This window comes from Camelus dromedarius, chromosome 23, assembly GCF_036321535.1.
Source record: "Camelus dromedarius isolate mCamDro1 chromosome 23, mCamDro1.pat, whole genome shotgun sequence".
Classification (NCBI taxonomy): domain Eukaryota; kingdom Metazoa; phylum Chordata; class Mammalia; order Artiodactyla; family Camelidae; genus Camelus; species Camelus dromedarius.
The window spans coordinates 20,757,138-20,781,712 of record NC_087458.1 but is presented as its reverse complement, the minus strand read 5'-3'; the positions used below and the strand labels follow the sequence as shown (position 1 = coordinate 20,781,712).

Genomic DNA, 24,575 nt, shown 5'->3' with positions numbered 1-24,575 from the left:
AGGGCCAGGACTCAGCCCTACCCATCAGCAAGCAAGCACCAGCCCCTTCCTCCAGGAAGCCTGCACAAGCCTCTAGACCAGCCTCATTCACTGGGGGCAGACACCAGAAGCAAGAAAACTACGATCCTGCAGCCTACAGAACCGAGTCCACAAATCCAGGCCAGACCCCACCGTGGGACCAGCCAGCCCCTGGCCCTTGTGTGACAAGAGGTAAGCGTACTGCTGGGACACACAGGACATCCCCTACCGAGGGTCATTTTGCCAAGGTTGAGAAACATAACTAAACCTACCACATACATAAAAATGCAAATAGAAATTCAGACAAAATGAGATGGCAGAGGAATGCGTTTTAGACAAAGCAACAAGATAAAACCCCAGAATAACTAATGAAGTGGAGTTAGGCAATCTACCCAAGAAAGAGTTCAGAATAATGATCATAAAGATGAACTAAAAACTCATGAGATGGATGGGATGCACAGAACGATGTTAGAAGTTTTTAACAAAGAATCAGAAAAATGTAAAGAACACCCAAATAGAGTTGAAGAATACAGTAACTGAAATGAAAAACACACTAGAAGGAATCAATATTAGAATAAATGAAGCAGAATGAAGGATCGGTGAGCTGGAAGACAGAGTACTGGAAATCACTACCACAGAATACAATTTTTAAAAAGTGAAAAGGAATGAGGACAGTTTAAGGGATCTCTGGGACAACACTGAGTGCACTAACACTTGCCTTATATGGGTTCCAGAAATATAAGAGAGAAAGAAAAGGCCTGAGAATTTGAAGAGATAATAGCTGAAAACGTCCCTACTCTGGGAAAGAAAACAGTTACCCAAGTCCAGGAAGCATAGAGAGTCCCACACAGGATTAACCAAAAGAGGAACGTACCAAGACACGTACTAATCAAATTGACAAAAATTAAAGATAAAGAGAAAATATTAAAAGCAACAAGGGAAAAGCAGCAAATAACATACAAGGGAACTCCCATAAGGCTCTCAGCTGATTTTTCAGCAGAAACTCTGGAGGTTAGAAGGGAGTGGCACGATCTGTTTAAAGGGGAAAACTTACAATCAAGAATACTCTATCCAGCAAGTCCCCTGTTCAGATTTGACAGAGAAATCAAAAGTTTTACAGACAAGTAAAAGCTAAAAGAATTCAGCACCACCAAACCAACTTTACAACAAATACTAAAGGAAGTTCTCTAGGCAGAAAAGAAAAGGCCATAGAAACAAGAAAATTATGAAATGGAAAAGCTCACCAGTAGAGGTAAACATACAGTGAAGGCAGGAAATTGTCCACACACAAACTAGCAGGGAGGTTGAAAGTCAAAAGTAGTAAAGTCATCTGTATCCACAGCAATCAGTTAAGGGATACACAAAACAATTAAATGTAAAATACAATCTCAGAAACAGTAATCATGAGGGGAGGAGTGTATAAATTCAGGGTATTTAAAATGGAGTTCAAATTAAGAGATCAGCAACTTAAAACATTCATGTATATACACAGACTTCTATACCAAAGCCTCATAGTTACTGCAAACCAAAAAATCTACAACAGATATATACACAAAAAAGGAAAAGGAATCCAAATAGAACACTACAGATAGTCATCAGAAAAAAAAAGAACTACAAAAGCAAATCCAGAACAATTAATAAAATGTCAATAAGAACATACAAATCGACAATTACCTTAAATGTACATGAATTAAAGGCTTCAATCAAAAGACACAAGTTGCCTGAATGGATACAAAAACAAGACCCATATATATACTGCCTACAAGAGACGCACTTCAGATCTAGAGACACATACAGACTGAAAGTAAGGGGATGGGAAAAGGTATTCCCTGCAAATGGAAATCCAAAGCAAGCTGGAGTAGCAATACTTATATGAGACAATATAGACTTTAAAATAAAGGCTGTTTAAGAGATAAAGAAGGATATTACATCATAATCAAGGGATCAAGCTGAAGTTCCCAGATGTGCCAGCTCTCCCTCACTCCCGCGTGCTTCTGAAAGTGCCACCCTCCCCCCCAATCTGGAACATCTTTTCCCTTGACGTGACCACCTGAAATTTTTCTGTTTTTTCTTTAGACTTTTGCTTATAGGTTTCCACGTTTAAATGGACACAGATATACACTGCTGGTGGGGGAAATGATACACCTTTTAAGGACGGCAAGTTGGCCCTATACCTCAGAGTTACAGAACCACATCCCTTTCAACTCAGCAATTCCACTCCTAGGAATTTAACCAACAGATATGCTCACACATTAGTGAAATGATGGTAAATAAAAGATGATTCACTGCACCATTGTTTGTAGCAGCAAAATATTGGGAACAACTCTACATACGCATATATTGGGAGCTGGTTAAACATATTACAGAAATCCATACAGTGAAATACTATGCAGCTGTCAAATGAACAAGGAAATCCTTGATGTACTGACATAGAAAAATCTCTAACACATACTGTTAAGTGAGAAAAGCAAAGTACAGAACATGAATGGGACACCAAAGTTCTGTAAAAAGAAGGGAAAATGCACATAATTCACTTGTATTTGAGTAAAATATTTCTGGAATTATGTTTCTGAAAAACAGAAACATCACTGGGACAACAGGACCCAGTTCACTGGATACCATTTTATGTTTGAGATCTGTTTAAACCATGTGAATGTGCTACTTATATTCAAAAGGTAAAACTGTAAATTTAAAAATCAAAATGCTAAAAAAAGTGTTCACATTTTCATGATAATACCTCTATTTCCCACACTCTCCTCCATCATTCCTTTATTCATTCATTAGAAACTTTACTGACTGCAGATGCTATGTGTCAGATGCTGTGGTAGAGAGGGGAAATAAAAACCTGCAAGGAAACTGAACCTCAAGGTGCAACTCAGAAAAGCAGACAGAATATCTCATTTCAGTGAGCGCCCAGGGTGCAGGATGTGACGGGCACACAAAGGAGAGGCAGGTATCTTACCCACCTCTAATAGTGCTCACATCACTGCTTCATACTGTTTACACGGCTCTTCTCCAGACTAGATTGTCAACTCTTTGAAGATACCTCAAAGGTTAACACAGTGCAGTGCATAAAGGAGGCAGGCATGAACCACAGAATAAGCTATCAGAGAAATCAGCAATGCATTATTTTTTAACAGTTAAGAACCAGTATTTAAGAACTCAGCTAGACTTTAACTGAATTCTACAATCAATTTTATAAGAATTCAATGTAAACGTCCAAGGATAAAAAGATTTTAAAATAACTTCCCCTATCTAACAAGCATTTACGAATGTATTCAATTCTTACAAACATACTATCCACTGTAGACCATGATTATACTTATATGTTGCTTCATTTTTTTCCCCAATACTATCAATAAATACATACAGAGAACATACAATGCACCGGGCTGGGCTGAAGATAAAATGGTAAGCAAAGACAGACACAGCCCTGTTTTCATGGGGCTTATGAGTTAGTGAGAGACAAACAATCACGCAAGATCCACAAGTTTCCTTCTATATGTTGAAGAAGGAGAAGAGAGAAATTACCAGGCATGGCCAGATTTCTCCTTGGCAGCTATAGAGAAAGGAAGAGTTACCTAAAACCTTCATGTCTCAGATCACATAAGTTAAATGTTGTTTTAGGGGATTGTGGAGAGAATTCAGTGTCCTTGAGCTTAGATGGAAAAAACATCTTTATTTTTCTGACTCTCTGAATTTATCAGCTCTTTTCAATTATGAATGCAGGCAACAATCTACTGCAGTATTAGTTATTTTTGTCATCAATAGCTCTTACAGATATCTTCACTCACATTATTGCATATATCTCAAAATATTATTTATATTTATGACTTTCTTGGAATTACAGTAGTTATTCTATTTGCTACCATATCTTGTTATTTAGTATGTTAATAGAAAAGCACATGCTACTGCTTCATAAACCTGATTTTGGGGGATGGGGAGTGGGCAAAATGGGTGAAGGTGGTCAAAAGGCATAAACTTCCAGTTATAAAATAAATACATCCTAGGAATAAAATCAATCCTGGGAATAAAATCAATCCTGGGGATGAAATAGTAATGTTAGTTACTAATACTCTATTGTACATTTGAAAGTTGCTAAGAGTAGATCTTAAAAGTTCTCATCACAAAGAAATAAATTTGTAACTATGTGTGGTGATAGCTGTTAACCAGACTTGCTGTGATTAATTGACAATATATACATATATCGAGCTATTATGTTGTACACCTGAAACTCATGTTATCTGTCAATTATATCTTAATGTTTAAAAATCTTATCTTTCTCTTTTGATAACTATATTTCAGTATCATTAGTTTCCTTTGTAATTTTATGTATTTTATGCTCTTTAAAAGTTTTCTGATAAGGGGTCCACAGACTTAACCAAACTGCCAAAGGAGACCACGACCACAAAAATTGCTAAAACCCTGGGCTTTATATAAAGATGGATCAGGTTGGGATAACAATTTTGGCTCACCATGGAGAAGAGATTTCTGGTTTTAATTACGTTTGGGAGAGATATGAAAAGAGAGCCAATTCACTTTAAGGTTCCAAGAAAAATGAAAACGAGAAAGAGTATTTGCTGTTTGAACTTCAATCAAATTTGATGGTATTTTCAATAATTGTATGTCATTTTCTAATGACAAACTGTGGATATACAACTTTTGTGAAAATGAACCATGTATACTGTTGAGAAACACAGTGGTTGTATATTTTAGATAGCTAACCTAACCATGATATCACATAAAAACCAATTATTATATACGTGGCAGATGACTGTTCAGTAAATACTCACTTCCCCCTCCTCCAGCCTCTAGGGTGGGACATACTTTCCTGCCCCATTACACTGGAAGTGGCCTTTTGACTTGCTTTGGCCAGTGGAACATGGGCAAAAATCACAATGCACTAGCTCTAAGCCTAAGCCTTTACGAGGCATCAAATGTTCCCAACGACCACTCTGGGAACTCTGTCATGAAAAGAGCACACTCTAGATAGGATGCAGAGCTCAGGAGAATAAGAGCTGTGAACAAAAGATCTAACCAAATCTGGCTCCTGAGCCAAGTAAGCTCAGCTATGCCCAGGAATGCCCAGCCATGATCAGCCGAACCCTTGCCACCCACAGACTGGTAAGGCAAAAGATACATGCCTAATATGATGTGCCACTGAGGTTTATGGTTGTTTGCTGTGCAGCAATGTCTGATTAAGGAAATATGATAATAAAATACTCTTTAAAAACTTTGACTGACTAATGCTTTCCATTCTCTCTATCAAAGAAATCTGATACTCTGGGCCTACAGAACTCTTGTGCCTACTAGGCTGTTCCCAAGACTGAATTTATGCTTATAAGAGTTAACTGCACTGGTTCCCAAACATGTTTATGCTCACAATAAAATGAACATAAAAAGAAACCGAGTTGTTATTTCTATAAAAACTAAGTTCAGCTATTTGGAAAGACTTGACAAAGATGACTGGCTAAATACAAAAGTCCTTGTCACATTAAAAGGTGGCAATGCTACCATCAAAGAGGTTGAAAACAGTTATAAAAAAGTCTCTATAAAGTTTGCTTTAGATTGCTTCATAAGTTTATTAATTTATTGCCCCTCTTAAGGAAACTGAAACTAGAAAGCACTATGTATTTTTGAATTCCTATTCAAAGAAAGGGCATTAACGGCCTTATAACAAAATTGCTAATAAATATATATTTATGTTTTAAGTTAAAATAAATGTTTAAGTTAGTACGTACTATTTTTTAATGCTTCATCTAAACGAACTTTTTTTGTTAACCAACCAACTATAGGCCTGGCTGTGTCAAACAAGAGGGCTTGCTCTGTTTCACGCTGCTAGAAATCCTATTGTGGGTATTACAATAAATGGAGCTATGGAATTATTTTTGTTTTGTTGTGAGTCCTGTTCATATGCCAGCTTGTAGTCCTTGCACTGAATTTCAATGCTACAATTTGATTTCATGCTGAGCTTGAGCCCTGAGGTGAGTTTCTGATGCAATACTGGCTTCTCTAACAATGTAATCATCATTTAAAATTTCTGTTAACCAACTCTAAAATCTGATTCATTCCACTTTTAAAATACAAAGACATCATATAAGGAATGAAACCTGAACTTCTTCTTCTGACTTACAAAGTTCTGCATCACGACCTGGCCTCCAACTTCTTCTCCCACCCTCATTGCTTACCACTGTCTACCCCTGGCACCAGGTGCTCCAACCACATGGACACCACTGTTTTGCTAATATATCAAGCTCTTTACCACCTTGGGGACTATCTCTCAGAGTTTTCCTCTGCCTGAGCTACTCTTTTTTCTTATTTTCCCTTGTATGTTATTCAGCTCTCAAATGACACCAGTGAGGCACTCACTGATTATGAAACATAAAGCCTCTAATTAATCACTTCTGATTACACTACTCCATTTTAAGTCTCTGCACAATACTTACCAATGGCTAATAAGTAATATCATTAGCTAATACTTGTGTCTTACCTCTCCCCCAAATAGTATAAGATTTGAAAATGATACGTGTCTTTCTCCTTTACACCTGGACTCCCCAGGCCAAAAATACAGCATAGCACATTAGGAGCACATCAATGAATATTTTTGATTAATTATTAACCTGAATACAAATGTGGGTACTAAAACAAACAGAAAACTAGAATAAGACTTTTCAACCATTGTGGATAAGCTATGATTTTATAAAACAAAAATTTAATGTATTACATGTTTTATATAAACTGCTCCTATAACATCTTCCAAAAAAGATATTATGAATTGACTCACAAATCAACCCCACTCCCAGCATCGAGCATAGAAAGATTATTTCTCAACATCTGAAACAGGATTAAATGCAGAAGAGTTCTAGTTATTGTCACAGAAGCTGGTTTAATAATTTTGCATTTAATAGCAAAATAATCTAAATGATTTTTAGATAGTGAACTTATACAGTCTTGATAAAAGTTAACCTTTTATTTCAAGATTTTGGAATTACATCAGTTTGGCACTATATCAACTAATATACCTATGCCTCTTACTATGTGCTAGGTATTCTTAAGTGCTTCATAGGTATTAACTGATTTAATCCTATAAGGTGCTTATAATATGTTTCCAACTTTACTGATAAGAAAAGAGAAACTCAGAGAGGTCAGGTAAGCTGCCCAAAGTCAGTGCGCTAGCTGGAGGTGAGGTGGGATTTGATCCAGTTTGGCGCCACAGTCTGTGCTCATGGGCTCCACTCTATGCCTCATCACCTCCCCCAACACTCAGATTCTCTCTGGAGTTGTGATCCAGGGATAGCAACTTAACTCTGCAAACAACAGAACTATAAATCTGAACGCTGTGTGGCAGCCATATTCTGCCATGGGAACAGAGAAGCAGAGATCTTGCAGAAAGAGGTAAATATAAGTAGACGCAAGTAGAGAAGTTAATTAGATGGCAAGAGACATGGAGAATGTTTGCCAACGTCAGTCTAGTACCAGCTCTGCTGAACTCCTGCCCTTGCGTTTAAAGGAACACACCCTGATGCCCACATGATAAATTCCTTTTCTCATTTAAGATAGCTCAAGATTTTATTACTTGCAACCATAAGAACCTTAACTCATATCAAAACTGATAAACCAAATGAGGAAAGATTTGGCTTCTTGTATGAAACAGAAGTTAATGAAAGACTACCAAAATATATCCATACTAAATAACAATGAGAACGTCAGATGATAACATTTTTAAAAAATATGGATTAATCTTTTTTGAAATATGGATTAATCTTAATTGGTGTTATAATTTTTATTCTAATCAATGCAGTGAAGATTTAGAAATAACTATTGATTTCATTGTTTTTCTCCATCTCTGGCACAAGGAATTGCTTTGAATTTTTTTTTTTTTTAATTTGGCATGCTAGACAAAATCTGTGTGCCAACCCGATAAGGAGGAAGTAATTTCAGAACCTGTACCCTCATCTCCCAGTTATACAACAGAGCAACTGTAGCTCCCTGAAACAGCTCCCTGCCTTTATTGGCACAGGGCTGCTATTTTGCGATCTGTCAGTTAGGAACATATATCCAGCGCCAACAGAGGATAAACATGTGTTAGTCTGGGTAAACAGCTTTTGTTAACGGACAGTGTTCTAACCACTGAGCGACCAGGTCTCTTACAGTGATGCTGTGACCTAGAATTGCTCGACGTGGAACATGATCAACTCAGAACGGGCCATCTTTTCTCCATTACATTCCTGATATCCAACTTTCCCATTTAGGTTGACACAACAACAATCTTTCCAATTTTATAAGGTGGAAAGCTTACAGTCATTTCCGATTCATCTCCATCATTTCTTCTCCTTGCATAGATCAGTTGCTGCTTCTTCCCAAGTAATACTACTGTACCTATCCACTGCAAGAACTAAACAACATGTGTGGACTAATTTCTTTATTTACACTGCTATTGTTGACAACTGTTTTTACCTGGATTGTTGTAATGCCCTTTAAAATTTTTTTACATGGGCAATACGGTCTGTCAGTGCGTGACTGCCAGGTTACTGCTGCACAACAGATACAGCTACTCAGCAGATGGTTTGGCCCATATAAATCCCTTTTATTAATTCTTCATTGCCTTCCCCTCATCCTGAGGCTCAAACCTAAGATCCTCTGCACCGCTGTTCTGGCAGAAGGCTTCAAGTTTCCTGCAGGACTGATACCCCGATAGTGATTCCCTAATAACAAAGCAATTCACCAGGGTAACACAAGTAGTCCATTTTGTTCACTCCCCCCACCTTCGACATCCCAATGGTGCCTTATCTACTCACCCCACTCCTTCCTTTAGGCCTTCTCCAAACAGATAAAAGGGGAGACAGTTATTAAGAGCTTTTACAATGCTAAATATAAGTGCTGGGGGTGGGTATAGCTCAACAGGTAGAGTGCATGCTTAGCATGCTTGAGGTCCTGGGTTCAATCCCCAGTACTTCCTCTAAAAAAAAATAAGCCTAATTACCTCCCTCCACCAAGATAAAATTTTTAAAAAAGATACAATAGTAAATAAATAAATAAAATATTAAAATAAAAGAAAATAAATAAAAGTGCTCTCATTTAAACCTTGAAGTAATCTAGTAATGTAATGCTACTGTATCCCTCATTCTTCAGATGGGGAAACTGAGGCTTAGAGAAATTAAGTAATTTATCAGTAAGTAGCAGGTGCAAAACTGGAACTGAGGACTGTCTAACTTGAAAGCCCTCCCCCTCCAAATAGCTAACTTCTCGGCCTCTGCACAAGCTGTTCCCCCTGCTCAGAAAGGTCCTACTACGTTCTACTGGCTGGCAAGCAGCTGGTCAGCCTTCAAAGCCTCATTTAATTGCTCCCACTCCCCTATGCAAGTCTGCCTCCACACTGTTCAATCAGTGGTAATTATTCTCCACTTCGTTCTACACTATGATAGTAAATACCACCCCCATAAATATTTATTTTGTTTCTTTTACTTTATTGTGAGGTCTTTGAGGGAAGAGATATTTTCCATTTATACCCAGCACATTGTAGTGAACCAAGAATGCTTGTAATATTACACACTGGCCTCTACTAACATCAGAGAACAATGTCCCCTTCATAACCACTTTATTACAAAGTTGAAATAATTCAGCAGAATGTAAATTAACATTTAACGAAACATTCAAGCTTGCCAGAGTATGCATGGGTTATTAGGCTTATTCACTGTTTAAACATTAAATCATACATTTTGAATTGAAATACATATTCAGAGCTTCCTTTTTGGAATGCACAATAAACACAACAGGTGTGATCTTTTCCCTTTACTTACATTAGTCAAGTATAAAAATAACTAGAAATGGAGGAGGTGGTAGAGAGGAATGCTGTCCAGGAGACAGAAGGCCCTGACTAAGGGGAACTTCAAACTCCCTCCTTCAGTTGTTCTTACTCCTTGCCTGACCGTCTCAGGCTGAACTGAAAGATATGTGAGTTAAGGGGAGGATGGGGGACAGGGCACAATTTTGTCTCAAAATGCGAGAGAGTTAACTTCAGCCAGTGAACAACCAAAGAAAAAGTAATCGGTTGTATTTAAACAAAGGCAAGAATACTGTGTCCAAAGAGGCAGCTTTCTCAAGGTTTCTGAGTCATTCTGATTAGACGGGATTTTCACCTTACATACCAACTTATTCATGCTTTCATTAAAAAGTTCTTAAGTTCTGCCAGTGGTGACTCTAGGCTCTTGTTTAGTTTACCTTAGTGAATACAGTATTCTTATTTTGTGTAATCTTATTTTGTGTGTGTGTGTGGATGATCAGGAAGATAAAAGGAAGTTATGCTTGGCTTCTTTATCCTTTTTTCTTATCTGCCATTTGTCCAAAGGACCTACATAAAGGGATCTGTGATTTTCTCGCATCATCATTCATTTTTAAAGGCTCAATAGGATATAGCCATATTTTCCGAAGTGTGGATCGAGACATTTCTGAAATCAATACTGGCTCATAACTAGCCTTTAAACAATTACAGATAATAGAGCAGAAGGAAAAATTAATACATTGCATGTAGCAACAATAAGGATCAATTAGTCAAATTTTCTTTCAGTCGTGTGTTCAATGTCTTGTGATGTATTTTTTACTATGCGTCTCCATTAAAAATGTCAGAAAGCCACAAGACCACTTATGAACAAGAAAAGAGTCAGTGTCCACATCAAAACCACCATACTTAATGGAATTTTTACCATTTAAGGAATCAAGATACCTCCCATTATGAAACAAAGTCCACTAACAGAAAGATATTTAATTAACCCTGTACTAAGAAAGCTTCTAAATACCCTTTCTAATAGTCAGTATAAATTCAGGGGATTTTATATGTTAGCAAGAATGCAATTTACTTCACAGTGCAGTAATAAATCAGACTGAGAAACAATTTATCTTATACTGTAGAAAATCTGAGCTTTATCTCTTTCATATAATTTAAAGTATTCATCTCAAAGCAAAAAATTTGATAGGTAATCAAAAGCAAATGATAAATACTTTATCTTAGCGTAATTTTAGTACAACTTTCCCAGATGAACTGAAACCAAATATTACCTCCAAAAGATGGTACCAGTAAATAAACTTTTAAATTTCAAATCTGATAAAGAAAACTAAATATCTCCAGAAAGTTGTACAATTACATTTAACACCCCCAACATCTATTTTTCTTAAAAGTTTGCTATACAGAGCAATATTTTGTGTCTTTACTATACCCCTGAGGCTTTCTAAATTAGTGACTAAATTTCATACCAAATAAGCTCCAGGGTTACATTCTTTTTGGGGAAGCTGAAGTTGCATCAGGATATAATGTGGATCAATATATAGAATATTCAAACAACCTACAAATGGAAGATATATGTTTCCTGGTAAGCACATTAATATTCATTCATTCATTCATTCATTCACTCATTCAGTCATTTACTCTCTCGTCCTGTCTCCTGCACACGTGCCTGTGAGCACACACAATGTCCTGTCCTTAGTGAGCACAGGCTGTTCCCTATGACTCAAGTCACTGCCCATCTCATCAGCCGTCAGGCTCCTCTGTCTTCTACACTCTTGTCACTTTACATCTCCCTGGTTTTGTTTCTTCTCCCCTTTAGCCTGGAAAATTCCTACAAGTTTTTGAAGACTCAGTTCAGACTCCTTAAGAGGATCTTTGACAGAACCATTGGGAAGAAATGAAACAGAATTCTAAATTCTCTGGATAAGTTTTCATGGCAGAATATTGTAAAAATTAATGGCTAAAATGAAGTTTAAAGATTATCCACAACCATGAACTAACCTCTCCTGACTTGGTATATATATTTATGGTTAACTAAGGGTTGGTAATAATCCCCATATAATGTATGTAATTATAAAAACAGATATTATGTATATTCAACAGGAAAAGAATGCAACAGGCTGGATGCTTCTATACTAACTTCCAGAAGTATTTATGGCTTTGTGTTTGTTTTGCTTTTGCTTTTTTCTGTCCAGTTGATTCTTTCAAACTGCACCTATAAAACATCTACAATAGTAGAGAGGGTATAATCCTAATGTACATCTCCCAGCTTCAACAACTATCAACACAGTCATCTAGTTTCACCCACATCACCAACCCCTCTACAGGATGATATTGAATCTTTGCAGACATTTCATGTTTAACTACCTCAATTTGAATCTCTAAATCATTTTAAACAAAATCATAATATTACTACAGACAAAAAAAAATTGAATAATTCTCTTAATATCACTAGATACCTAATTAATGATCAAATTTCCCCTGATTATCCTACAGACATTTTTCATGATTTGTCCAGATCAGTAAACAAGGTCAGTACACTGCATTTGGTTGATATAACCCTTAAGTCTTTTAAAATCAACCTATGGGTTTCCCCTTTATTTTTTTCCCCTGCAATATGCTGTTTGAAGACATTGCCATATTATGCTTTGAGGTTGCCATGCCTTAAAACAGAGATTTAGGGTTTCACACTAGCAAGAGAATCATTGTTGTGATGTGCTTGTTTGTTCTATTGCTCATGATGAGCAGTAAGGAACATAACAAGTAAGAGATGACTACAACAATAGTTAGGAAAGTCTGTTTGAAAGGTATGAATCAATGGCCGTTATAAGTACGATATCTACAGAGAAGAAACAGCAAACATTCGAAAGAACTTCATTTTTCTATCATGGCAGGACATGCAAACTAAGACTCTTGCAGAATGGCAAAAACAAAACAAAACAAATATTAAATCCAAACTAAAATTATATTAGAAGTAATTTTCATAAAGCTCGCAGTCATAATGTAAAGACTCTGAAAGTTATTCGATTTTTAAATAGCCCAATTCTTAACATGTCAATGTTATGGCCCACTGGTTAAAACATTCCACTTGAAAAAGGCAGAATTATATGTATGTAAATGTAGGTTGCCCTCAGCTAATAATCACATATATACATACAAGGCAAACTCATGGGACAGAGTGATGTTCTGCACTGTAAAACTCTCAGCCTCACTACCTATGAAAGCATTAACCTAAGGTTTATTCCTAGGACACATTCAATGTACTGTTAAGGTATCATAGTGTTATGTAAATAAATCCTTGAAAGCCTGTGGCCCTTGCTGTAGCCTGTAACAAAGCCAACAGCAATATTTCAAGTTTAATTCCCAGGAAGTTATGCCTCAGTTGCTACAGGAGTCTAACCATCACATGAAAAAAGAAAAACAACAGCCCCAGAGTACTGTGCGAGGCCCCACCTACCATAGACCTGGGCTTGCTGATGGCCACCAGACTAGTGAGGAAGTCTTCATCGTGCAGCTGGCTGAAAACGTGGGCGTCATAGGCTACCATAATGGAGATTTCTTCCATCATCTTGCCAGCTGGCCTTTCCACAGCAGCAGCTGCTGCCCCAGCTCCAGACCAGACTATCCAAGGAAAAATCCTACTGCAGCTCGGTGCCAATGCACACACCCACCTGAGTTTGAGAGGGTGGAGTGTCAAAAATCCAGAAGGGGGGGGGGGGGGGAAGCAGCTGCTATCATAGGCAGATGTCTAGCAGTTCACCCCCAGTAGAAAACTGAGAGGTCTCTTATCTATGGAGGAAGTATATACTATAAACACCTTCTGCATTCTTAACTCAGCAGCTGGAAAATTCAATTTTTGGAAATCTTCTTTCAACTTCAAGACGAGAAATAAAAGTCTCCTAACTGGAAATATGCTACAGCAAAAATGAAAAACCAAAAACCAAAGCCACTAAAAATTGATTTATGTTATGTTCTTGATAATTAGAAATTTTCAAAGTTTATCTTCTTTAGTATTACTTAGAGCAATATTCTTTTTGGAGGAGAAATGAATTTTCTTACTGCTTATTTTTTCACATTCAGAGAAAATAGATGGCAACCCTTAGTTTTTCAGAATTTATAAAAAAAAAAGAATTTATAGAATTCTTGGTGCAACTAAAAATTATCTCCTGAAATATGAAGAAAAGATTCTTTTTTTCCTCTGAGTATTTCTGTTTAAAAAAAAAGTACCAAACTATAAAAATGAAACAGAGACTGTAACATCAGTTAATAACCATTTCCTCTTCTCCTACAAAAAAAAAAAAAAAAGAATATTTTAAGTAGAATTCTTGATTTTGAGAACTTAGTTTTCTGTTGTTCTTCTGAAAGCAACACAGGGTTCTCATTTCTAAACTGATTATTTTTCTCCCATAGATTAAAAAAAAAGTTCTCTTCATCTCTATTTTTAAGCTTAGAAGTTTCTTTTAATTATCCAAATCATCAGATAGTAATGAACTACTGGTTCCTGAGCCACCAGAAGTGTTTTCTTAAGTACAGCTGGAAACCATAAAGGAAACTCATCTCATAATGCCTTGATGAAAAATATGAAAACTGCCCATAATTATCATTACGAGGTTGCCAACATCACCAGAGGTATAATGTATGCTAATTCCATGGAAAAAGTATTAAGCATATTTTTAAAAAAGGGGGGGCGAGGACAGATAAAGCTCCTCCAAAAGCTGTTTTTCCAGTATTTCTAATTAACTTATTCTCTTCTCTGCTTTTCATAGATTATGACGCTGCAGTACTAAGAGAAATATTATTTGTTAGAACTAAAAATCCATTTGGCAATGTTGGTCTGCACTCACATACAGATACTTTTTGGACTTTTTAGACCTAATCACCAATAGCAGTATTTTGTTGTTTAAGTTTGTTTGCTTTTCAGAAAACAAAACTTAGAATAAAATTTATAGTGTCTATTTTTCCTTATTTTTCTAAAGTATTTTCACTAGATTAGCATGATTACTTAAATAGTATCTTGTTTCATTTAAATGCGTTTAAGAGAGTTTTGCAACTGGTATAGCATTCTAGATTACACACACACATGCACACACGCACTCGCGCACACAGGCACACGCGCACACACATGCACATACACGGAAGGGGAAAAGCACTTTATTGCTAGGAAACAGAAGCAAGTCTAATAGGCTTATTTAAACAGAAAATGCAATACTTTAAATAAATCCTCAGGATTAAAACAGCTTCAAACAGTGTCTGACCTTTATTGGAGCTGGTAAAGCATTTTCATTTCAATTTTTCCCCCTAAAATGCAGCTTTGTCTTTTAAGCATTATTTTCTTTAAAAATTCTGCCAGCACATTCACCTACTTAACGCTGACTAACCAGGTAAAAATTAAATGATAATCAGGAGACAAGGTATTATAAGGCGCCAAAGGCAGTTCATACCTTTTAAATTCCTTCTTATCTTTTCAGAAGTACTTTAAAAGATACTGTGAACCTCTTCATGCATTCACTTGCACCAGAAGGTTTCGAATTTTTCTTCCAGCACCATTTTCTAGCTGTGAAAGCAATTCCTCTGGCTTTCACATTTTCCTTTGCTCCAGTGACTCAGAGCTTCCACATTGATATCTGAATCAGGTGCACTGACAAAGACACCTGTTGTGGAAGGTAAAGAAACTACTTCCCACAATGCCTTATTCCCTGCTGGCAACCGCCCAGGGGCAAACAAGAATTATAACCGCATTTGGGCAGTTGCCTGCGCACCCTGGGAGAGCAAGTTCAGTTTAACAATAGGTAATCTTGATTAGGAACAACACCCACAACCAAGTTAAAAAAAAAAAAAAAAAGGCTGGAGCAAACAATATCAAATAGTTTTCGATGCTGTGTATTAAACTTATAAATTATTTAAGGCATCAGGGCTATAAGAGTGTAAAACATTTTTAGAAATACAATCAAAGGCTGTAAAGACAAACAGAAGCTAACAACTTAAAATAATTTTAGAATTCCACACAGGGTCTAAGGTAAACACTTAGGTATTTTATTACCTTCAAAAAACTGTACTAATTAGCCAGAGTGTCTAGAATTATTAACATTTCATGCCTAAGTCCGAGAGGTCCTCTACCATAGTCACAGTGCATGCGTTTTCTAGAGCAAGGACTCCCTAAGTCTAATTTGCACCCTTCATTTTTTGTCACCCTTAAAATGTTCTTCCATACTTCAGAGTCTGAAGTATGTTTTTTCTAATATAGTTAAATGTGTATCTGTGGTCACAGCAAAAAGCATACTTTTTGCAAACCGAAGATATGTTTAAAAAAAACCGAAACAACAGTAAAAACAAAACAAAACAAAACAAAACAAAAACCAGCTGTCTTTGTGCGGCCTTTTTCTCTTTTCCTAAAGACACTGTCTCAGAAAACAACAGCTACAAAACCCTCCCAAACTTCAGGAGTCACTGTACACATCCATGTTCACATAACAATCCTTCACTCCCTTGCAAGAAAGTCATCTTTCTTAACTCTTGCCTTTTCCCAGGTGGACTGAGACCCACTGATCCCCCAGGATTGTTTTCACCTGAGTTTCTGCAGCACGTTCTTCACACTGCGCAGCCGCGTGGAAAAGGGCGTAGGGGTGGGGAATTACCTGCGATCAAGGAGTGTGGTGCCGACAACACAGCTGCTGCTAACATTTACCAGCAGAGGACTGTGTACCAAATGGGTAGCAGAAAACAGGGCATTCGTAGTAGCCAACAGAGGGTCCCCAGTTCAAGCAGGAACCAGCTAGCTGTCTGTCCCAGGGCAAGTCGGTTAACCTCCCTAGGTTTCAATTTCCTCATGGTCATGTAAATTGAGAGGGATGGAACACATCAGAGGTTTTCCCGTGTGCTCATTGTGCTCAGAGTGAGTCAAAAGCAGTGCGTCCTATTTCCCTCCCCTAAATAGGCTCATTGGGGATTTGAGGGTGAAACTACCTTTTTAATCTTTATCAGAATAAAAAACAAAGAGTCATATTAATATCAGATGTTAAAGTGCCCCCCGCCAGGGTTGCTGTATGTGTCCCCACATACGCAATCTACTTTGTACCCTAACTTTGATTTTCTAATATCAACGCTGCTATATTATGAAGACTCCCTGACAGTTGTGACACTTTTTGTTAGTTACTCTTTACAGCCTTTCTATTCAGAAGCTAAACTGGCTACAAAATCATTCTCAAAAGTCTCTCTAGATCTCATTAAGATAAGAGAAAAATATAACAAAATATCTCCAATGATTTTTAAATGCTGTTTTTAAAATTTTACAAAGATTGTACTCTGGTAGGTGATTTTGTTCCAACAGTCATTCTTCTAGGATTATTACTACTTAACAGAAACATACCTGGGTCATACTGAATGAGTGTTGAGTCTAATAAATCATTCCTGGCCTTCAGAGAACGTCTATTCTTAAGTATCAAATTTAGAAACAGCCAGAACAAAAAATCAGAAGAAGCCTGAATAAGGCGTGAACATTTTTCCACTTCTGTGTTCTTCCCAAATGCAGCAAAGCAATGTAGTTTAATTATGGGAGTAGGATTTTTGTTATCCACCATCAAAGCAGCAAAGACATTAAACATGATCACACATCATTAAAAAAAATCATCTCACCTCACAAGAGTGGCTGTAAAGACCCTTTTCCCACGTCTCAGGTTCCACTTGTTGAACATTCTCGTCACAACAGTCATAAAATCAAGACACGATGGAAAGGAGGACAAAACCACCACAGAAATATGGTCCAGAGGGCAGAAAGGTCTTCTGCGTCTCCCACGTGTACAGGCAAAGCCCTGGAGAAACTGTTTGTCCTGCCCAAGTGGCCCTTGTCTAATCATCTTTATAGATATTCCTGAATAATTCAATGTAAACACTCATAAGGTATATATATGACTCAATTTTAAGGGATCTTCATAAAATGTTCATGGTATTGACACAGAGATAAAGAACTCTAAGAAAGACAAAATTCTACAATTACTTTTTTAATCACAGAAAACCAATATTCTAAATAGGTTTCTTTTTACACTTAGGAGTGCACATTGCAAAATCCAAGTCCTCTAAGTGGGGAAACAAAAAATACAATGAGAGGGAAACCATAGAAGTATCACTAGAAGAAAGCTTTTCAGAGTATTTTTGATTTCAGAATATTCCAGTAACATACTGAGTTATTACAAAGGGAAAAGAACAAAAAGTAAAAGATGAATAAGAGAAATCTTAGTTCTCTTGAAAATCACGCAAAGGTAAAGAAAACCATTATTCTTGTGTCAAATTCCAACCATTCAGCTCATTATCTTTCCTATCATTGCTAGTAATTGCTAGGCAAATTCAAAACCTCAGAAAACACAGATTCTTAAAAGAAAAAAAAAAATCCCCAGAGTTAAACTGAGAAAACAAAAACCAGTGGGACATAAATACTTGCCTAACAGTTACACTGGGTATCTTACTTCCTCATTTGCATCTCACTACAAAGAATGAGGGTGAGGTACATTCCAGACAATGAAAGAGGAGTTGCAACTCTTTAACAATTCAGCTTTTTACTTCATTTGTAACTCTAAAATCCAAAGCCAACTGTTAAAAACAAGACAACAGGCCCAAAATGGAGTCCCATGTCACCAAACAAAAACTTTGTTACGTTTTTGGCTCTCCCAGAGATGGAATCTTAAGCCAACCAGGAATCACCTGATCAGCACTAGTTAGAAATGTGCCTGAGAGACCCTGTCATCCCCTGAAGGAAAGTAACCTTGCAGTAACCAATCCACTTTCTCACCTAGTTTAACTTCCTTGCCCTGCCCACTTCTGCCTAACCAAGTCTTTCATTTTTGCACAGCTCCTTGGAGTTCCTTTCCATCTGCTAGATTGGATGCTACCCATTCATGAATTGTTGAATAAAGCCAGTAAGATCTTTAAAATTTACTTACCTGAATTTTGTTTTTAACATAATACATTTTATCTAACCAAAAATAAATGTTTCAAATGCTCCTAAGCATTCACTGATATTTGCTATCACCGGAAATGAGGATGGTTTCAAACACATTTAAGAATATGAGTGATGTGGGGGGAGGGTATAGCTCAGTGGTAGCACGAGGTCCTGGGTTCAATCCCCAGTACCTCCTCTAAAACTAAATAAATAAATCTAGTTACCCTCCTCACCCCGAAAACAAACAAACAGAAAAACCAACAAAAAGAATATGAGTGATGCTTTATCTTGTTTCATTTTGAGCAAAATTACAACTGAATTGTAATTACAAATAACCTGATCTTAATTTCAAAAGCATTCAAATTATTTTTTTAAAGTTTTACTAACAACTAAATCAAATCATTTCACATGGATAATGTTTCAGATTTACAAGCATGAGGAGGGCTTATAAAATTTTTAATACAGCAACTCATACAATCTAGTTATAATAAAGACTAAAATGTACTAAGAATTCATTCATAATAATAAGAGCAGCTAGTACTTAGTAAGTAATCACACATAATCTCATTTAACCTTCATAGTAAGCTGAAGAGCTAGGAACTATAAATACCCTTGCTCTATAGGTGACACCACTGCCTCTCCCACGCTGGGATCTCCTTCACACTCACACAGTTAGGTTATGGAATACAATACATTATGTCTGTCAAGTAACATTAGGACTGAAGAATGAAGTCCCTCTGCAGACAGGAAAGTCTTCATGGAAACAATGGACTGGATTTTAATAAGCAAAGTGAAATTTTTTTTTTTTTTTTTTTTTTTTTTTTACAGAGAAAATAAAATTAGTCTGGCCAGAGTGGTGAACTGATGTTAGGTACAGCAGGAGATAAGGTTTCAAAGGCAGGTTTGAATCTGCCTGTGGTAGGTTTCAAATATCAGGCCAACAAAATATATGGTGTGTAGGCCAAAGGCGGTCACCGAAGACTGCAGGGTTCCTGCTCTCTCCCTCCATCTTGTCACTAGAAGGAGGAAGTACAGTGCAATGGTTAACACGTGGGCTCCGGAGTTCAAAATAAGCTGGCTTGACACAAGGCTCTGCCACACGCTGGCTGCCTGACCATGAACAGGTTGCACAAGCTCTCTCACCCCCGGTTTTCTCATCCACGAAATAAGAAAAAAGTAGTAACAGTGCTGATATTACGAGGAATAAGATAATGCACGTAAAAACCCTTAGTAAGCTGCCAGGCTCTACAAAGTACCTGATTAATGATAGCTGCTGTTATTATCAATATTAATAAAAACGCTGCCTGGAAGGGTAAGATCATTGGCCAAAACTGAGAAGGTGGAATGCAACCTTCAGAAACGAGGCGGGGAGGTGTTCTCTGTATATAAGAACACAGTCGATACCTCCATTTTCTATTTTCTTATCCAATTAATAAAAAGCCAGGAGGGAGAAATAAAAGATATCACACAACTCCAATCTGTACCAGCTCTCCCTACGCAATTCATCTTTTTACATGTTACTTTCTTGGGAACCGATTTGGTAATTTACATGAGTCCTTGTCAGAAATATCTGAGGCAGGTTAGAGGAGGTAAAAGGTTGATAATGGGGTGGGAGGGGATCTCTTGCAGTTTAGCTTTCCTCTCCAGTTTCCTGACTACAATGCAAACAGTTTAATCAATTACCTCTCATTAAATCGAGCAATTGTGACAAGAACAGGGAACAAAGAGAGCATTTGTTGTATAACGATATTCCTCTGTTATAATCTGATCAAGAAAGGCTGTTACCATGGGCTATCACGTGGAAATACATAATCCTTCTTTATAATTGTATTATAATAAGGCTTTCTACAGTTCATTTGTATCTCAGAGTCCAAAGAAATATGCTATGCAACCGTTTAGAGGAGCAGCTTATCCAGAAGCTTAGAACTGACCAGTAAACCTGTAATCCACTTGGGGTGAAGGGGGAAGGAGGAGAGAAGTAACACATATTTAATAGCTGTTGTGCTGGGGTTGAGTTTATCTACACTGTATCTCTTAGTTTTTACGACAATACTGCGAAGCTGGTTTTATTAGCCCCATTTTACTAAAGAGGAAACCTTTGTGCTAAGAGTTTCAGTACTTTAAGTTCATACTGCTAGTAAATCAGAGCCATGATTAAAACTGAAGTATGTGGTTACAAAGGCTCCAGAGTTTTTTTCTGTTTTTTCCACCTACACCAGGCTCATCATAAGATAAATTCAAGAGGGAAGAAAATAAATTCAACTTAGAGATCCTGAAATAGCAGCTTTCAAAATTTCCAAAGTGAGACTCTGAATTTCTCTTAGCATTCTGCATTTAATATTACAGCATTGGATACTGAAAATGTGAACTAAGAACTCACTGCATCTAACAGTATTATTTCTCAGGCATTTGCAAATATAAAGGACAAAGACTGAAGGCAAACTACTGACAAGTGCAAGGCACATATGAACAGTCTGCTATAATAGAGAATACCACGTGGGCTGAGGCAGCATTCTTTGAATGAACTGTCAATGGTCTTTGTCACAATATTAAAAATTGGCTTTTTGTTTGCTTTAAGAGCAGTAGTAAATAGCTTAATTGGCTAATAGTAAAATAATAAACAGGTACGAATAATTTTTACCAGTGGTCATAGCAGCAGAACTGGCAATGCCCAAAGCATTCTAATTGCATTCATTTCAATGAGTTCATTTTTTTATGTTCAGTCTAAAACTTTTTCCCCAAAAGTAATCATTTCAGGTTTAAGAACTATCACAAGTGTCATCATATAGAGTATCTCTCTAATATTAGGAAGATCATAAAAATAGCTAAAATCCTTACGCTTTAATCACTCTTCAAATTAAGCAGGAAGTTGAGACAATATTAGTGCCGACGCAGCTGAGCAAAGGTTTTATTTTCTGTCACAAATTCTAATATGATAACCACATTTAGTCATAAGGACATAGATATTCTGCAAAAGGTCTTTCTTATTTTAAGTGTCCATTTGAGGTCTAAGAAAAGCTTCCAATGTTTAAGTGAAGAAGGCCTGTTTACCAGTTAACCAGATACATAAACAATCAGAGGCAAAACACCCAGCTGTCAAATTGCTGGCTATGCATTCCTTATTGTGTTGTCCTTATTATCCTGCATTAAAATCTTCAATGCAGTTCTTTTTTTATTTTTTTAAATTTGAATAATTTTTATTTTTTAACACTTTTATCAATACAGTTCTTAAATACAAATTTTAAATGTTCAAAACTGCTATGAAACGGCTGTTTTATATTCAACTTAGCATTCATTTAGGGAGAATTTTCATTCTGCAATGTAATACGAGATTATGACTTCACAATACTAAAATGACCAACATTTAACTATTGAAAATCATGGTAAAATGAAAAGTTACCTTCACTAGCTAAGATTGTATGTTTCTATATTAGCAAATCTATATGTGATCAGACCATAAAAGTGAATACAAATATGTATTAAATATTAGTTATTTGCAGAGAATTTTAATTGATGTAAATAATGTCTTTTGCTTCTCCTAATGGCCAACTAATTCTTTGACACCTCGCTAGTTGTATCTTTCTTCCGAAGAGTACAAATAACAGGGAAAGAAAGAAAACCTCTAACTAGTGACTCTACTTGGAGGATATTATTTCTAATCATCTCTATCAAATTACTAGGCTATGGGAATATGTTAAAATTAAGAGCTAAAATAGAGTTTCAGTATTTGAAAATTTCAGTTATCAAATGTTCCACCCATACTTCCAGTTTTCTATTTCCGTGTATGAAGGAGAACTGCCTAAAATGAATGTAACAGGAAAACTGGCTAACAATGTTGGCTAAATAAACTTACTGTTAAACAAAGAGTTGTGGTATTAAACTTTATAAAGAATAAAAGAAACTGACCATTAACTGTGCTTAGAAACACAGAACTGAAGCATTAATAACTGGCTGCTTTAGATAACTATTTTATTCACTATTAACGATCTTGCAAATTATTATTATCATTATTATTTGCTCTGGAAAAACTGAACAGTAAGCTGGTCTTAAAGTTAATATGTAGATGTTCAAAGGGTTTTTTTTTAAACTTCAACCATAACACCTTTTCCTTTGTCTTCTTCCCAATTTTCTATCTCCCATTTTCTCTGTCTCTCTCTCTCTCATACATAGCTCTCTTAAAAGATTATTTTTTGCCCTAAACTATTTGACTCTTTGGCACAAATTGTATTTATATCTGATAATTTACTAAGAATTTGTTTTCACACACATCTTTAAACTTAACTCCAATTATTTTACATTGCTCTCTTTATACAAGGGTTGACAATATAAATGACATATAAACACAGTATATATGGTTTTACAGATTCAAGTTTATAAATGCGTCCTATATTAGCCAATTATAGGTGAATTATTCTATTATTTATAGCTATTGCAGCTTTCAGTAATTAACCATTGCTTTAAAAAAAACCCACAATTTTATGTTAGGGTATCTTTCCATTAAAAAAAATACCTCTGATATTATGAGAGGATAATTAACCATTATGCAAGATGATATTCCAGGAATTCTTTCCTGTAAAAGAAAATAAGCTACAAATTTGCCCAAAGCTTCTCCAAGATAGTGGTTGTTTTGTAAAAGAGCTTCATTCCAAGACAAAAGTTCTTCTGAAAGCACACACAGTTTCTCTTTAACACAGACTGCCTCGGCACTATTAATGTAAGTTGCCTGTGCTCTTTTTATTTATTTATTTATTTTTAAAATTTATTTCTATTTATTTTAATTTTTTTCATTTATATATATATATTTATTGAAGTATAATCAGTTTACAATGTTGTGTCAACTTCTGGTGCACAGCACAATATTTCAATCATACAGGAACATACATATATTCGTTTTCATAGTCTTTTTCACCATAAGTTACTACAAGATATTGAATATGGTTCCCTGTGCTATACAGTATAAACTTGTTTATCAATTTTATATATGTATTAGTTAGTATCTGCAAATCTTGAACTCCCAATTTAACTCTTCCCACTCCCCCTTCCCCCTCTGGTAACTCTAAGTTTGTTTTGTATGTCTGTGAGTCTGTTTCTGTTTTGTAAATAAGTTTTTTTTTTTTTTTTTTTTTTTTTAGATTCCACATATGAGTGATATCATATGGTATTTTTCTTTCTCTTTCTGGTTTACTTCGCTTAGAATGACAATCTCCAGGTCCATCCATGTTGCTGCAAATGGCATTATTTTATTATTTTTTATGGCTGAGTACTATTCCATTATATAAATATACCACAACTTCTTTATCCAGTCATCTGTTGATGGACATTTAGGTTGTTTCCGTGTCTTGGCTATTGTAAATAGTGCTGTGTGCTCTCTTCATTAATATTTTTGTAGAAGTAGTCTTTAACTTTTCAACACCACAGACTAGAAAGGGAGCAGTAAGCAAATTTACTGGTGTTTTGTCTTTACCTCAGGGCAGTTGAATAGAAGCCGAGTGAAGAATATAGGTCTCAGATTTGGGTAATAGTAAAGCTCTATATGCCTTAGTGGAAAGACTGAAACCTCCAACAAGTGAACATACCAAGCTAAGTGACAGGGATCTGACAGGAGATTGCAGTGTGACAGCACCACTTCCCACCTTAAGACCTTAGCTCAGATGACTTTTCTGAGACACTCCTCGCTCAAACAACCAAAAATAAAACCATTATGAGTAACATTAACCATTTCAATTTAATCTCTAAGTATTTCACTCTCCTAAAACCTTCAAAGTATTTCTTCTTTAAAATATTAGCTTCTTAACATTAAAAAGCAATATTGTAGAATTCTGTATCCATTGAATTAGTAAACAT

At 36.2% G+C, this 24,575-nt stretch overlaps 1 protein-coding gene across 13 annotated transcripts in view; it reads right to left on the bottom strand.

Annotated features, from left to right (window-relative positions):
• Positions 1 to 24,575, bottom strand: part of RABGAP1L (RAB GTPase activating protein 1 like) — a 563,496-nt gene that overhangs the window by 74,151 nt on the left and 464,770 nt on the right. The window contains exons 1-2 of one of the 13 annotated variants that reach the window (XM_064478009.1): positions 16,435 to 16,604; positions 13,257 to 14,084 (exon numbers count right to left, since the gene is read on the bottom strand). The exons of 8 other annotated variants lie outside the window; for them this stretch is intronic. In XM_064478009.1, coding sequence (XP_064334079.1) covers positions 13,257 to 13,367 — 111 coding nt within the window. In that variant the 5' untranslated portion in view covers positions 13,368 to 14,084; positions 16,435 to 16,604. Of the gene's footprint in view, positions 1 to 13,256; positions 14,085 to 15,240; positions 15,541 to 16,434; positions 16,605 to 24,575 lie in introns of those variants that run through there. 4 more of the 13 variants (XM_064478013.1, XM_064478008.1, XM_064478011.1 and 1 more) reach the window with 4 other exon arrangements.